Consider the following 15,066-nt stretch of genomic DNA (forward strand, 5'->3'; position numbering starts at 1 on the left):
GTTTTGTAACACCTCCGGTCTCATTTTCTTGATTCTATTGACATTTTATTTTCAGAACAAAAAGAAATCAAGACGTTTAAAGAATTCTAGATAGTTTAAGGTCACTTGCCTCACTCCACCCAGGTGTAAAAATCGGAACCTGACTTTGGTTAGGGAGTTAAGGGAGAGGAAAGAGAGGGTTTGGCTCCACCTTCCAATACCGTGCCTTTGACAAAGTGGGTAACAACCCACTGCCCTTACATAAGGCTATTCATTTATTGGTTTGGGTGTTCATCACACACAGCCAGAGCTGCCCAACTAGCTTGTGGCTATTAGAAAGGGCTAGCCATGATGACAGAGACAATGACAATACAGACTTTGACATGGACAGCACAATAAAACAATTCTTAGTACATGAAAAAAAACTAATAGTAATGAGACTATCTTTTTAGAGATGCCTCACCTGCTTGCTCTGTCTAAATTCTTAAGGAGACTTAAGAAGTACATCTAAGATGCCTCACCTGTCTGCTCCGTCTCCTCTGAGCATCCTCCCTCCGTCTCCATCACTTCTCTCTTTATCATCTGCTGATGCTTCTCCTCACCTGTGGAGGTCGCGACCTCTGACCCTTCCTCGACCTTCGCGACCTCTGACCCTTCCTCGACCTTCACGGCCGTCTGCGCGCTGCCAGACAGCTGGCTGCTCGTCGGGGCCAGGGCAACGTTGGGCGGAACATAGTTGTCGTATCTGCAACACAGAAAAATTCCTGTTTAATATTCAAATCTAACATTAACTACACCCAGGGCTCGAAATTCATTTTTGGGATTAGGTGCACTGCTGAAAATTGGGTGCACCAAAAAATGTTTGGGTGCACCACATAAAATAAAATAAAATATCACAACAGTTTTGGGGCATTGAAAAGATCGATGAACACAAATTCCAACTTCAAATTCTTAAACAAGTACTATGACAGACATTCTATTATGTTTTTATGTTGATGTCAAGAATATGGTGTTTAATAGTATATTGACATCTTTACATACATAGGCCTAAGAAAATATTTGGGTGCACCCTGTGCACCCACAGAAAAAAATTGGGTGCACAGCTCCAATTTTGGGTGCACCTGGGTGCACATGCACCCAGTATTTCGAGCCCTGTACACGTGTAGTCCAGAACATACATTGTAGTTCTTGTATCTGAAACAATGCAAAACTGACTTTCTTATTGCTGGCCCAATATTTTAGAAAGCAATTCCCCACATTTATCAACAACAAAAAAAAAGCCCCAAATATTGATGAACTGAAAGGAGAAGAAAAACAGAAAATTGTGGTGTGATGGTTTTCATGTCACTCCTTCAACTTGTGTATTCACATGTTGTGTATCTTTTTAAATTTCAATTATTCCATACATGCAAATAAACAACTCAATCTAATAAAAATATTAATCATTATGCACCAATTTCTCCTCAAAATCAGTTTTCATGCCAATCCTCCAGTTCGTTCCACATTAATTTTTGTCAAATCTGACAACCGAGTGATGTTCGAATCAGGGCCAGCCTCGTTTTGGTGCAATGACCTAGATGACCACGTAAAATCCAGAATGGCCACCGTAACTGGATCGGGGTCTACTGGTACCTAATATTGGGTCAGTAAGGAGAAATTCATTACCAAAATATGCGCAGTTTTCTCCTCACACCTGTTTTTATCCCCATCTTCCAGTTCCATATTGATTTTTGTCAAATCCAAAAACCGACCAATCGACTAGGCCGCGCCCTGATCCCAACATCACTCTTCTGACAGAATGGGGCTTCCCGGCAGCCGTTGCCATGGGAACGGGAACATTAGGCCCGCCCGAATAACGAGGCTGTCTGCTGAATGTCTGGTGATGGTCGTAAATTGATCCCCGCGGGGAGTAACCGGGCGGGGTGTAACCGGGCGCTGATGCACGGAAGGTTCACGCAGAGTTCGGCCGTTACTCACGAACCGCGCCGCAGCCATCGTTCATACCGCCCGCGTCCGAAATTCGTAACGCTGAAAATTTCTGGAGCGTGACGTTATTACTGGAAATTCACTTACTACTTCAAGATGGGTTTTATTTCGCAGTAGGAGGGAAAATTAAACAAGGTTTTTGATTCATGTTTGAAACTATTCTACAGCCACACATGGGACACATATTCATGGTTTCCACATTGCAATGGAATGCTCTAGATACGCTGTCTTGTATAATAAATTTTTCCCATTATTCACATTTCTTTGCCTAAATATAACAGATTTTAAAAGACAGGTTTGGATATACATGTAGAAGTGACAACTCTTCCGATGCAAAAATGATACATAAAAGATCACCTTGTTATTAACAAAGACACCGAAAGCAATGATTTGCCTCTTTTGATGTTTGCCTTTACTATTTAGTTTAGGCATAGAATTTAAGAATGTAAGATTTACTTTTGGATTCCTATTTTGTAGTTTTGCATCAAAAGAGGTCGATGTACTTTTGTTACATTTGCCCACACCCTAAATATGCCCACACACCCGTGATTGAAATTCGTAATGCAGCAATTTCGGAAACATGACGCACTATGCACATTCATAAGGCTTAGGCCTAGAAAAAAATGGTGTGTTTCGTGTTTCAGTCCTGAAAAAAATAGGGTCAGTAGGTAGGGATTATCTTTTTTTTTATTCTTGTAATTTTTTCGGGGCTGGCCAAAACAAAGGGATACATATTACAATACAGTTGAACAAAGTAAACTGAAAGGCATGAGGTCTTTCAATGTCAAACTTTAATTTTGTGCATAATAGAAACATTTATCCTTCATTAGATAGGACAGGCAGTGTTTTTACTTCAAAAGGAAGCAGGCTGAATAAAAATTCTAACTAGAAGCTTTGTGACCCCACTGCACTAACCCAAAAAAAGGCTAGGGTCGGCAGGTTTTTCTAGGGTCGGTCGGGAAACAGGAAACACAACATTTTTTTCCCTAGGCCTTAGAACAATTGCAGTCACGAGGGGTTCCAAACGAGCGACGGCCGGCTCGGAAAACTGGGACGAGATAACGGCTTGTAGACGGAGCCTCTGATTGGTTGAGATGGATGCTATGGCGGAAATTTGCAGGCCAGGAATTCTAATCAATATCGAGGGGATGGAGGTCATTGCACGGTCATATTGTTGCCTGGAAAGAAGTGAAAATGGGGACGTCGAATACGCTGCTAGCGGTAAAATCTGGCACAAGCAATGCTGCTGAATGTTCCATCTTCCACTTTTGTATTCTGGAATATATAACGCTAGTTCACCTTTATCCGTTGGGTAACCTACATCCGTTGCTTTTAAAAACGTGGTATTTGGGGATATCGACAGACGTTATTCTAAATTGCGATATTTTCAGTACATTGCAGCTTAAAACTACCACCCGTCGACTTGATGTGCCTAAATGCACTGTTTTGAAAAACAACGGATATATCTTACCCCGCGGATAAAGGTGAACTAGTGTTAACCTGCCCAAATAAGCAGCACCTGAGCATAAGAAAAACCTGTTCAGCTCCAATTCTACTCACACTAATTTTTTTCTTTGAGGACACAATCTTTTCTCAACTTCTGGTCTCATTCCGGACTTTTGCTGTCTCATTTAAAACAACGTATTATTATGCAACTTTAATGGGCGAAAATCCAATAAAGAAACAGTTCTGCTGGAGATGTTTTAATTTCTATTACAAGAGCACTTATCCAGTAATCAATAAAAAAAATACCCTCAAAATCTGACCGATGGATCGATTTTTATAATATCTATAACTGCACAGAAATACTACCCAGAAAGTGGGGCTTTCCTTCAGTGACCCGCTTACCGCATTACTCAGGACAAACAAACGTACACGTCCGAGAATCGCCCGAATGCCGAAACTTTTCCACCCTATCCTGTCAGAAATACACAACCTTTCATCTCAAATCCTTCGATATGACATGGGAGCGATAAAAGGCATTTTATCATCTACATAAACACACGATTTTGGGGCCCCATTCATATTTCGGAGGGAATACGTTTGCGTGCCCACCCGCGGAGTAATACCGGAACGAGACCTTCTGATGCATTTCGCATCGAAATATGTGTTTTCTCAGGTGAGCCGGTCCCAGCCTTCCCGCGGATCAGATCACCCTCCGGCCTTCGGGCGACCCGCCCCGCGGTCTGGCTTGTAACTCGGGTGATACGGACCACACCTTGTTGTATTCTCTATTTATCTACCTGTACAGCGTGGTTGTTTGGACTCACCTGCCCATGCCCGTATAAGGCACCACTCTCTCTGGATGGAGCAGAACCGGAGGTCCTGAACTCAGCAGAGGGGGCGGCAGCCTGGAAAAAACACAACCAAACATGAATATGTAACATTACAATGTGTAACATTACATGTAAGTTTTATTGCGAATTCTTGCCCGAGGGCTAATTACAAGTGGCAAACATGACATACAAATAATGGTAAACAGTATAGTAAACGACTTCTCTAGTCTAACTTAAACTAGTTGTAACTTATTGGGTTTGACTTCTTTTTCTGAGACAGTGGAAGACGAAAGATCCCACTTTTTCTGTAATGTGTGGTTCTGCGATGTTAAAAGGAGAGTAGTTTTCTTTTTGTAAACGTGGAGAGATTAGGATAGAATTTGGTGGCTTCTTTTAAGAGCTCTTTTCTCTCTTGATCATAGAAGGGGCAGTTTGAGATAAAACATGTTTTGTGCTACAACTATGTTCTAACGGCTAAATTCCCTTTTTGTGCCTTCTACTGTGCAACTCAACTGTTACGTCTGCCCGATACACAGTTTTCAGGTGGTTCAACTTGCTTTATTCTTGCTCCAAAATGTAAAAAAAAAAAAAAAAGAATTGGACTGGCCTGAGGTATACTTTGCTGATTTAATTTCTCTACAAATATGCCGTGAACGGAGGGAATAACTTTGTTTGGCCCAATCAGGGAACAATCTGACTATCTTCTCTGCACTAATCTGCCCATGTTGTCTGAAGGTCGGTTTACATTCCACACGACCTTGCTCCCATTCCAACAATTTTTTTTGCTAACCTCCAAAGTACCAAGGCCCAGGGAAAAAATGTAACAGTTGTGTTTTCAGTCCTGAAAAAGGTAGATATATACATCTGGATTTTTTTCTTGTAATTTTTTTTCAGGCTGGCCAACAAAACTCTAGTGAGACATATTACAACACAGTTGAACAAAGTAAACTGAAATGCATGAGGTCACTTTAAGTGTCTTTCAATGTCAAACTTTAATTTTGTGCATGATAGATACATTTATCCTTCATTAGATAGGACTAGCAGTGTTTTTACTTCAATAGGAAGCAGGCTGAATAAAAATTCTATCTGGAAGCTATGTGACTCCACTGCCCACCCACCCAAAAAGTCTAGGGTTTGGCAGGTTTTTCTAGGGTAGGTAGGGAAACAGGGAACACAACATTTTTTTCCTAGGCCTAACCTCCAAAGTGAAAGGCTTACTCTTTATAACAAATGTAAAGGGAGGGGAGCTTTTGTGACTAAGTGGATCGGAATACCGAAGCACGGCGATAGTCAAAACAACCCACTCCAAGACTCAACAATTATCAAAAGTCTGCGAAGTTCCTTGACAGAAGAATTAGGCCACGGCATGCTATCGCTACCAGGAAGCTGGTACAGGCTATTATGACTACAGAGATTACACGGAGACAAAACATAGACACCAGCTAGACAAAATGCTCACGCAAACATGTATCGGATAAGATACGCCGTGTGTGTCAAGATTTTCCACATTTTTTAGAGCATGTCTGTCAAGGTTTTATGTAACGGTAAAATCAACACTTGTAATATATAATACTGTATAGCTGACAGTGTTTTCTAGTAAATAGTGGTAAGACTAAGAGATTGTATCTGCTTATTTCTGAATTTATCTAAGGATTTTGTAATACAGAAATCATGTAGACTTTGACATCGTTTTTTGGTTGAAATCTCAATTTTCAATAGGAAAACGTCTTAGGTATGACACATTTTCATTAGTTGTGGTTGTAAAACATCAGGTAAAAAAAAGACAGGTTCGTTTGGATGCTATCTTTTAGCAGAGTGACATCATCACTTCCCGTGCACGACTGGCTGTGTGACCTAGTTACCAGCTAATTAACAAGAGTTGTGGGTTTTGTAATCTAAAACTGCTAATTAGGTTATCTCTATAGGCAAACACACTTGTGTAAGCTTTCTCTTTCCCAGACAAGCAAGGTACTCATTTTCACCCAGTGAGGAAAGTGCCTTTCCCAAGGGCACGACATTGTCAGGGACTCAAACCAAGAAGTTTTAACTTTGAGTCAACATTTTATATGAAACTATTAAGACCTCCTGAAGAATCTGTAAGACGTTTTAAAAGCATCTTTGCGATGTTACCGTTACATAAGGACCTTTGAGATGACATGTAACAATATCTAAGACATTTTATATAGAATCTTGCAGAGTGAGACATTTATAAAAATCTTTTAAGACATCCTAAAAGAATCAGACATCTATTAGGAATCGTTAAGACATTTTACTTCAAATCTTCAAGACTTTATGCAAGAATCTTTAAGACATTATAGAACAATCTTAAGACGTTTTGTAAGAATCTTTAAGACATCATGTAAGAGACTTTAAGACATTATAGAAGACTCTTTAGATGGTTTAAAAGAATCTTTAAGATATCATACCAGAATCTTAAGATGTTTCATAAGAATCTTTAAGACATCATGCACAAGTCTTTAAGACGTTACCTCATGGCGACTCGTCCGTAGAGGTCCTTCGCCTCTGCCATGGATGACGGAGACCAGGGTCTGAAGGCAGACAGCCGTTGGATGGGGGTCAGGTGACCATGGAGGGCGGTCCATGACGATGTGATCATGGCGTCGTGTCCCATCGCGAACTTCATCGCCTCGTCACTGCGCGCCCGCTTGCTCGCAACCTCGTCTTGGGAACCCGACTGCGGAAACACGACAGGAAGAAAGTACATAAGAATCTTTCATGAACAATGTGTCCTACTGGCTGTTAGTGTAACGCACAAGAATTAAATATATATATAAATTGCTTGCCACCTGGTCCTGGGAACCAGACTGTGGGAACAAGAAAATAAGGAAATTAAGTTAGACTCTAGACGTTTTCTAAGAATTCTTTCAGACATTGTCTCAGAATGTCCAAGAGTCAAGTCGTTTTCTAAGAATTCTTTCAGACATTGTCTCAGAATGTCCAAGACGTTTTTGAATATTTCTTTCAGACATTTTTTAGGAACATGAAAGATGTTTTCTATTTAAGAATCTCTCTGACATTGTACAATAATTACTGCAAGACTTACAAATTAGAGAATTAAATATTGACTTAGTCCCAGAAAAAAAGGCATGTGACAGAGGGGAAAGAACTGTAGTGTAAAAACAGGAGAAAAAGATATGTGCAAACACACACAGACACACACACAATGTGTGCTTCATTATAAAAAGCCTATGAAATCTTAGCCTCCTTCACCGGCCTCTCTGGGAAGCTTGGCAATTTTTTTGGTGGGGGGGGGGGGGGGTGGCGGTAGGTCGATTCGCGATTTTTAACCGGGAATATGCCGGGAAACGAAATATGCCGGGAAAGGAATATACACCGGAAAGCTTGTACGGGCTAGGCGAAATCGGCTTCCCAGTAGGCCTGCTACTCTTCGGTATCTACAAAGCCCTATTAAAAAACACTTATCACCATTTGGTATGGATGTGCGAACTTCCCGTCATAAACGCGTCCAGCACTGGCAGCCCGGCACACACCCCGTCGCGCGATGACCGTAACTTTGTAACGGTCGTCGGGTCACGCATTTCAAAACACGGCTCATTTGAAAACGAGTACTTACCGTAGAAAAACTCCGCTGAAACTTCCCATCATGTACGAAAGAGCTTCCCCGAGTTGAGGGAAGGACAATCCCTGGCCATTGCTGCGGTCTGCGAAGGCAATGATTGTTTTCTTGGCCTTGCTACAGACCAAGGCAAGTCGCTCTGCTATCAGATTTTGCCGTCGATTGCCAGAGAACTCACCATGGTCATCGTCATCTCGCCATTTCATGCCCTTGTTGCTGATCAGGCAAGGCTTGTTTGCACTACGTGTGGGAAATCGTTTTTTGTATTTTTCGAGATCGAGCGACCGTCTTTTTACGTAACTCTCGCCCCCCTCCCCATTCAGATTGCCAGTCGGATCATCGATGGTGTCTGAAAGTATGTTTTAAACCCACTGGAAAAAATGTTTTACACTGATCTGAAATGTAAGTTTTGCACGTGTATCAATTATTCAAACCCGTTGTATCAATTATTGTAACTCTGGAAGTGACAAAGGCAGGCAGTCTGTGCACGGTTTCCGGTAACGTTACGTAGGTTTGTGGCACGCTTCGGGGTGGCCGTGCACTATTAACGTTGAAGTGTGAATTACTTCTCGCGGCAGTGTGAATAACTTCTCGCGAATACATTAATTGGCCGTCTGAAAGGCATTCTTAATCTTTATTGCCTTTGTAGATACCGAAGAGTAGCAGGCCTACTGGGAAGCCGATTTCGCCTAGCCCGTACAAGCTTTCCGGTGTATATTCCTTTCCCGGCATATTTCGTTTCCCGGCATATTCCCGGTTAAAAATCGCGAATCGACCTACCGCCACCCCCCCCCCCCCCAAAAAAAATTGCCAAGCTTCCCAGAGAGGCCGGTGAAGGAGGCTAATGAAATCTCCAAATTGCATGCCATTCCATGGCTCGAAATACTGGGTGCACGTGCACCCAGGTGCACCCAAAATTGGAGCTGTGCACCCAATTATTTTCTTAGGTTTATGTATGTAAAGATATAAAAGTATACTAGTATACATCATATTCTTGACATCTAAGTTAGAAAGATGATGGAAATGTCTGTCATGGTACTTGACTTAAGAATTTGATATAAGAAGTTTTATTACTAGGTTAATACTTAAATTTAAGTGGTGCACCCAAATTTTTTTTAGTGCACCCAATTTGTTTAGTGCACCTAATCCCAAAAATGAATTTCGAGCCCTGCATTCATAATCACATATATACTTTTCATGTCTCTTCTGCAGTGGTCTTTTGAACCCCTGTAGGAGAACCTTTCCCAACACATGCCAGCTGTGTCCCAGTGAGTCACAGGTATGCTCCCAACCTTACATAAACAAACATGCCACCCTTCCCATTACTGGGGACAACCTTCCCAATCCTCCCTAAAACCCTGTGTGTCACATGATCGGAGTCAACGACCTGTAATCTCCATGTTTAGACTAAGATGAAGGGATCTCCAAGGAAAGGCAAGACTGTTTTAATGTTCCTAAGAAGGATTATATTTCAGGTGAAAGGTGTTCCTCCTAGAATAAGACAAACACCTCTCCTAAAAAACTTGTCTTACATTCGCTCTTAACTCCAAGAACAAATATTTAAGAAGTTCTCCTGAGAAGCCTTAAGAATAATACAAAACCAATACGTGATAAATTTTCTTGCAAATAACTACTTTGAACAACTACCTTTCCTAAAGAAAGTAATCTTACATTTGCTCTAAGAATAAAAGAAAAAATATAAAAGGGGGTAATATGACAAGCCTTATGAATAATACTATTAGCCAATGTTATTAATACGTGATCAATTTTTCTTGCTAACAGCTACCTTGAACAACTGTCTCTACAAGAAAATGCTGTCTTATATCAGCCAGGACACACAGGTAAATGATATTACACTTACAGTGGAGTTATCAAAATGTAATAAATTTTCTTGTCACTGCCAAGCATATGCATGGTGCACTTTATGGCCCTGTAAGAAAAATAATATTTCTGTATCCAGGCAGCCGAGCCGTTATCATCCTTAAAGTTGTTACTGTGTTTTGGACCTGTCCTTCAATGTGGCTCACTAGGGCAAGGTTCAGGGACATTAGGTACGGGTAAGGTTACAAGAACAGGTACGGGTAAGGTTACAAGAACAGGTACGGGTAAGGTTACAAGAACAGGTATGGGTAAGGTTACAAGAACAGGTATGGGTAAGGTTACAAGAACAGGGACCTTAGGTATGGGTAAGGTTACAAGAACAGGTATGGGTAAGGTTACAAGAACAGGTATGGGTAAGGTTACAAGAACAGGTACGGGTAAGGTTACAAGAACAGGTATGGGTAAGGTTACAAGAACAGGTATGGGTAAGGTTACAAGAACAGGTATGGGTAAGGTTACAAGAACAGGGACCTTAGGTATGGGTAAGGTTACAAGAACAGGTATGGGTAAGGTTACAAGAACAGGTATGGGTAAGGTTACAAGAACAGGTATGGGTAAGGTTACAAGAACAGGTATGGGTAAGGTTACAAGAACAGGTATGGGTAAGGTTACAAGAACAGGGACCTTAGGTATGGGTAAGGTTACAAGAACAGGTATGGGTAAGGTTACAAGAACAGGTATGGGTAAGGTTACAAGAACAGGTATGGGTAAGGTTACAAGAACAGGTATGGGTAAGGTTACAAGAACAGGGACGTTAGGTATGGGTAAGGTTACAAGAACAGGTATGGGTAAGGTTACAAGAACAGGTATGGGTAAGGTTACAAGAACAGGTATGGGTAAGGTTACAAGAACAGGTATGGGTAAGGTTACAAGAACAGGTATGGGTAAGGTTACAAGAACAGGTATGGGTAAGGTTACAAGAACAGGGACGTTAGGTATGGGTAAGGTTACAAGAACAGGTATGGGTAAGGTTACAAGAACAGGTATGGGTAAGGTTACAAGAACAGGTATGGGTAAGGTTACAAGAACAGGTATGGGTAAGGTTACAAGAACAGGTATGGGTAAGGTTACAAGAACAGGGACGTTAGGTATGGGTAAGGTTACAAGAACAGGTATGGGTAAGGTTACAAGAACAGGTATGGGTAAGGTTACAAGAACAGGTATGGGTAAGGTTACAAGAACAGGGACGTTAGGTATGGGTAAGGTTACAAGAACAGGTATGGGTAAGGTTACAAGAACAGGTATGGGTAAGGTTACAAGAACAGGTATGGGTAAGGTTACAAGAACAGGTATGGGTAAGGTTACAAGAACAGGTAAGGGTAAGGTTACAAGAACAGGTAAGGGTAAGGTTACAAGAACAGGGATGGGTAAGGTTACAAGAACAGGGAAAGCAGTAAGGCAATACCCGCCATACCACTGCTTACCCATCTCCCATCAAGTTCTGTGTATCTGTGGGCCCATGTTCGATCCTAACGTCAGCTCCAACTAGGACATGAAAGGGATTGCATTCATCATTTCAGAGAGCCGTAGCAAAAACCCATATATACAGCCTTATATGCAGGTGGTATTTCTAGCCAGTATAGGCAGACATCAGAAACACCTGAACAGCTCCATTGTACCTGCACTTACCTGTATATACCCAGTACTAGGACCTGTACAAGTTTACCACATGTACCTGTGTACTTTTGTAAAATTTCTGGGGCTCAACTTAACCTTCAACTCCACACACCCCTGTATGTTTCTCCTGGGTAACACTGGGGTAAAGTTCAGGTACGCAAAGCTGACGGCAACAACAACACCTGTCGGAGGTTGTTTTTCACACCTGGACAATAAAGCTCTTGACCCGGGCAAGCAGGTACGGTCAACACCCAACCCCTGTGGTCCCTAGGCAGGGCTCCAAATACACCTGTTTATACAGGTACATGTAGTAAAGTTGTACAGGTCCATGTACTGGGTATATACAGGTTAGTGCAGGTAAAATTGGAGCTGTGCAGGTATTTCTGGTGTCTACACCTGCACCTAACCTGCACTGGTCCATGTACTGGGTATATACAGGTAAGTGCAGGTAAAATGGAGCTGTTCAGGTGTTTCTGATGTCTACCTGCAGTGGTTAAAAATACCACCTGCATATCAAGCTGAATATATGCTAATAGGATCAGAGATGTACAAGTAAAACTGGAACAGGTGATTCAAACATCACATCACCTGCTCAGGTATGATCAAACATCACCTGTGCAGGTATGAAGGGAGCAGCATTTCCATCCCCGCACCCAGTGTTTGGCGTGTTTGTATTTGGAACGAGAGTGGTGTCACAACACCCGACGTTTCTTGCCAAACAGCTTCAAAGCCAGGAGACGTGGCCGCGCTTTTGTCGCACGCCGTGTTTACACTGGCCATCCAAGACGTGCCCATTGTAGCCGGCTTTGATGTAATCCAGGTGAGGTTAACGAACGCTGTGACAGGCTTAACGACCCTTCTCCCTAACGAGGCCTGTCATTTACACGCAGGGTGCGGTTCGACTGGTGACCCCTGTGTTCCCAACATCTAGAATTTCCACCCAGACAAACGTCGTCATCGTTTAAACCTTGTTTTGTCTAACGTGCCCTCCAGCTGTTTTTATATCTCTTACATTCTAATCTCTCTTTCCCAAAACAAACCCAACTCTATTAAAATCAGACATGCACTTAACATCGCTGAAGTCTAATTCAAGCTACGGTTTATAATAGAAGTCAGATACTTAGAAGACATACCCACATACCAAATATCGTGTCAATCCATTCAGACCTTCTGGTGTTATTATGTTCACAGTCACACACAAAGAGGCATGCGATACAACTTCTTTTTTCATACGTGGATAATTGAAAAATGTCTAATATTTTCCAATATGAATATTTTCTGATCAGAAGGGGACTAAAATTTTCGTTATCGTACATTTTGTCTCGTTTTGGAAATGTATTTTCTTTGCAATACATATATTTATTATGAATACTGTGCCTTTGCTATGGTCCTTTGTCATTTTTGATTTCAAAACTGAATAAAAATTACGTGGAAAAGAGTCTGAAAGAATCGTCGCATGTGTGGCCAAGTGCACACAAGAATTTATGGTTTGCAACAAGCCACACGAATGGCTAAACTGCACGACACACCCTATCCATTCCCAGAGTTTTAACCTGCGCTGCCACGTTTGGTTAGAGTACAAATGTACGTACGCACAGGTCTTTACATCTTGCAGTAACAGGCCTGACATTTGCAGCATCCACTAGCCTAAATGTGGGACGGGAGACAGACCAAAACTAACTCCATGTCCTTTTCCAGAACTTTTGGTTAGAGTACGCACAAGGATTTATGATTTGTACGCCGCCTGAACCCTGGTAACGACTGACACTTGGAGTATCCAAATGTGGAAGAAAGACAGACCAAAACTAACTCCATGTCCTTTTCCAGAACTTTTGGTTAGAGTACGCACATGGCTTTACAACTCGCACACCACCTGAACCCTGGTAGCCGACCGACATTTGGAGTATCCGTTGACTTAAATGTGGACGGGAGACAGACCAAAAGAAACACCCTGTGTCCTTTCCCAAGGCTTTTACGTGCGCTGCCAGGTTTGGTTAGAGTACGTACGCACGAGTCTTTACGACTGGCACGCTGTATGAACCCTGGTAACCGGCTTGACATTAGAGCATCCGTCGACCTGAGTGTACCAGTGTGGAAGGAAGGCACTACCAAAAGAAACACCGTATCCTTTCCCAGAACTTTAATGTAAGCTGCCACGTTTAGTTAGAGTAGTCTTTACCACTCGCACCTCGCCTGAACCCTGGTAACCAGTTTGACATTTGCAACGTCCATTGACCTGAATGTACCAATGTGGAAGGAACAGACAGACCAAAAGAAACGCCGTATTCTTTCCCAGAACTTTAACATAAGCTGCCGCGTTTGGTTAGAGTAGTCTTTGCGACTCGCACGCCGCATGAACTCTGGTAACCAGTTTGACATTTGCAACGTCCATAGACCTGAATTGTACTAGAGTGGAAAGAACAGACAGACCAAAAGAAACACCGTAACCTTTCCCAGAACTTTAACATAACCGTGTTTGGTTAGAGTAGTCTTTACAACTCGCACGCCGCATGAACCCTGGTAACCAGATTGACATTTGCAGCATCCATTGACCTGAGTGTACTAGAATGGAAGGGAAAGCCACACCACAACAACAAGAAACATGCGTCACACCGACCCCTCCCTCCCTGCCCTGGAGCCATGGCTGCACAGATTTTTGGCCTGAAGCCAGCAAGTGGAGGCTATACCCTGCCAAAAACAACCTTCAGTTGGAAAACACATTCTTGTGGGGGCAGCTGAGGTGGCCTGGGTTCTGGAAGGTTCGTTGGCAGTCTAACATAACTTGCTGCTATGTTTATAGCCATGGACAAGGGCCCTGCATACCCAGGGATCGAAATACTTTTTTTTGCTACATGCAAAATTGCAAGTTGGCAAAAATTTTACGTGCAATTTGAAAAATTTACATGCAAAATACTGCAATGTTCTAGCCAGCATCTATCATTCCGTCCTTTGGCAGAATTTTGTTGCTCAAGACAGGTAAGAATTTTGCCCATTCTGTCGCTTTTGGTTGACAGAAATTGGCGCATGAAAGTATAGACAGAACTTGAAATTTTGGAAAGATATCCACATAATCAGCATGTAAGTTTGCAGCAAAGCCAAATTTGATCATTTATAACACCTACTGACGACCAGTGACGATCCCCGTCAGACAAACATAGGAACCATGGCCTCAGTATTTTTACTATAGGCCAGGTATTTTCAACATGCAATATTGCAAGTTCAGAATATTTTTACATGTAAATCTCAAAAATTATGTGCAAATTGCAAGTTAAGTATGTGTATTTCGACCCCTGATACCACACAATCTCATCTTCATAGGGCTTGTGCAGGTTGCACTGCAGACATTGTATGAAGCATCTTTTTAAATGTAGCAAATATTGTGAAAACTTTAACTTGCTTGTTTTTGGACATTCAGACAAGCTTCACCCTTCCCATACCTACGTCACTATAAAACTCTCAATTTCTCAGGATAGCACTTGATGGAGATATGTGGACAGCCGCAAAGCCCTTAACACTCATCGCTGGTAAAAAAAATACAATTTGCTAATTTCATCAATACAAGCTTGATTTTTTGGGCCTATTTTCACAAACATACAAATCCCTCCCCAAACCTACCCCCAAGCCCTAACCTCTCTACTCCTGATAGATAAAAAATCTGCTTCGTTTTGTCCTGAATCTTTTTACCGATAGACTTCAGTAACATATCAGAAACCACTGCAGCATCAACAC

At 42.0% G+C, this 15,066-nt stretch overlaps 1 protein-coding gene across 1 annotated transcript in view; it reads right to left on the bottom strand.

Moving 5' to 3' along the window:
- The window catches only part of LOC118429858 (ski oncogene-like), a 57,442-nt gene that overhangs the window by 9,598 nt on the left and 32,778 nt on the right, over positions 1-15,066 (bottom strand). Inside the window, exons 2-4 of the mRNA XM_035840484.1 lie at positions 6,731-6,936; positions 4,236-4,316; positions 501-724 (exon numbers count right to left, since the gene is read on the bottom strand). Coding sequence (XP_035696377.1) covers positions 501-724; positions 4,236-4,316; positions 6,731-6,936 — 511 coding nt within the window. The remainder of the gene's footprint in view (positions 1-500; positions 725-4,235; positions 4,317-6,730; positions 6,937-15,066) is intronic.

The sequence above is a fragment of the Branchiostoma floridae genome, chromosome 14, assembly GCF_000003815.2.
Source record: "Branchiostoma floridae strain S238N-H82 chromosome 14, Bfl_VNyyK, whole genome shotgun sequence".
Lineage (NCBI taxonomy): Eukaryota > Metazoa > Chordata > Leptocardii > Amphioxiformes > Branchiostomatidae > Branchiostoma > Branchiostoma floridae.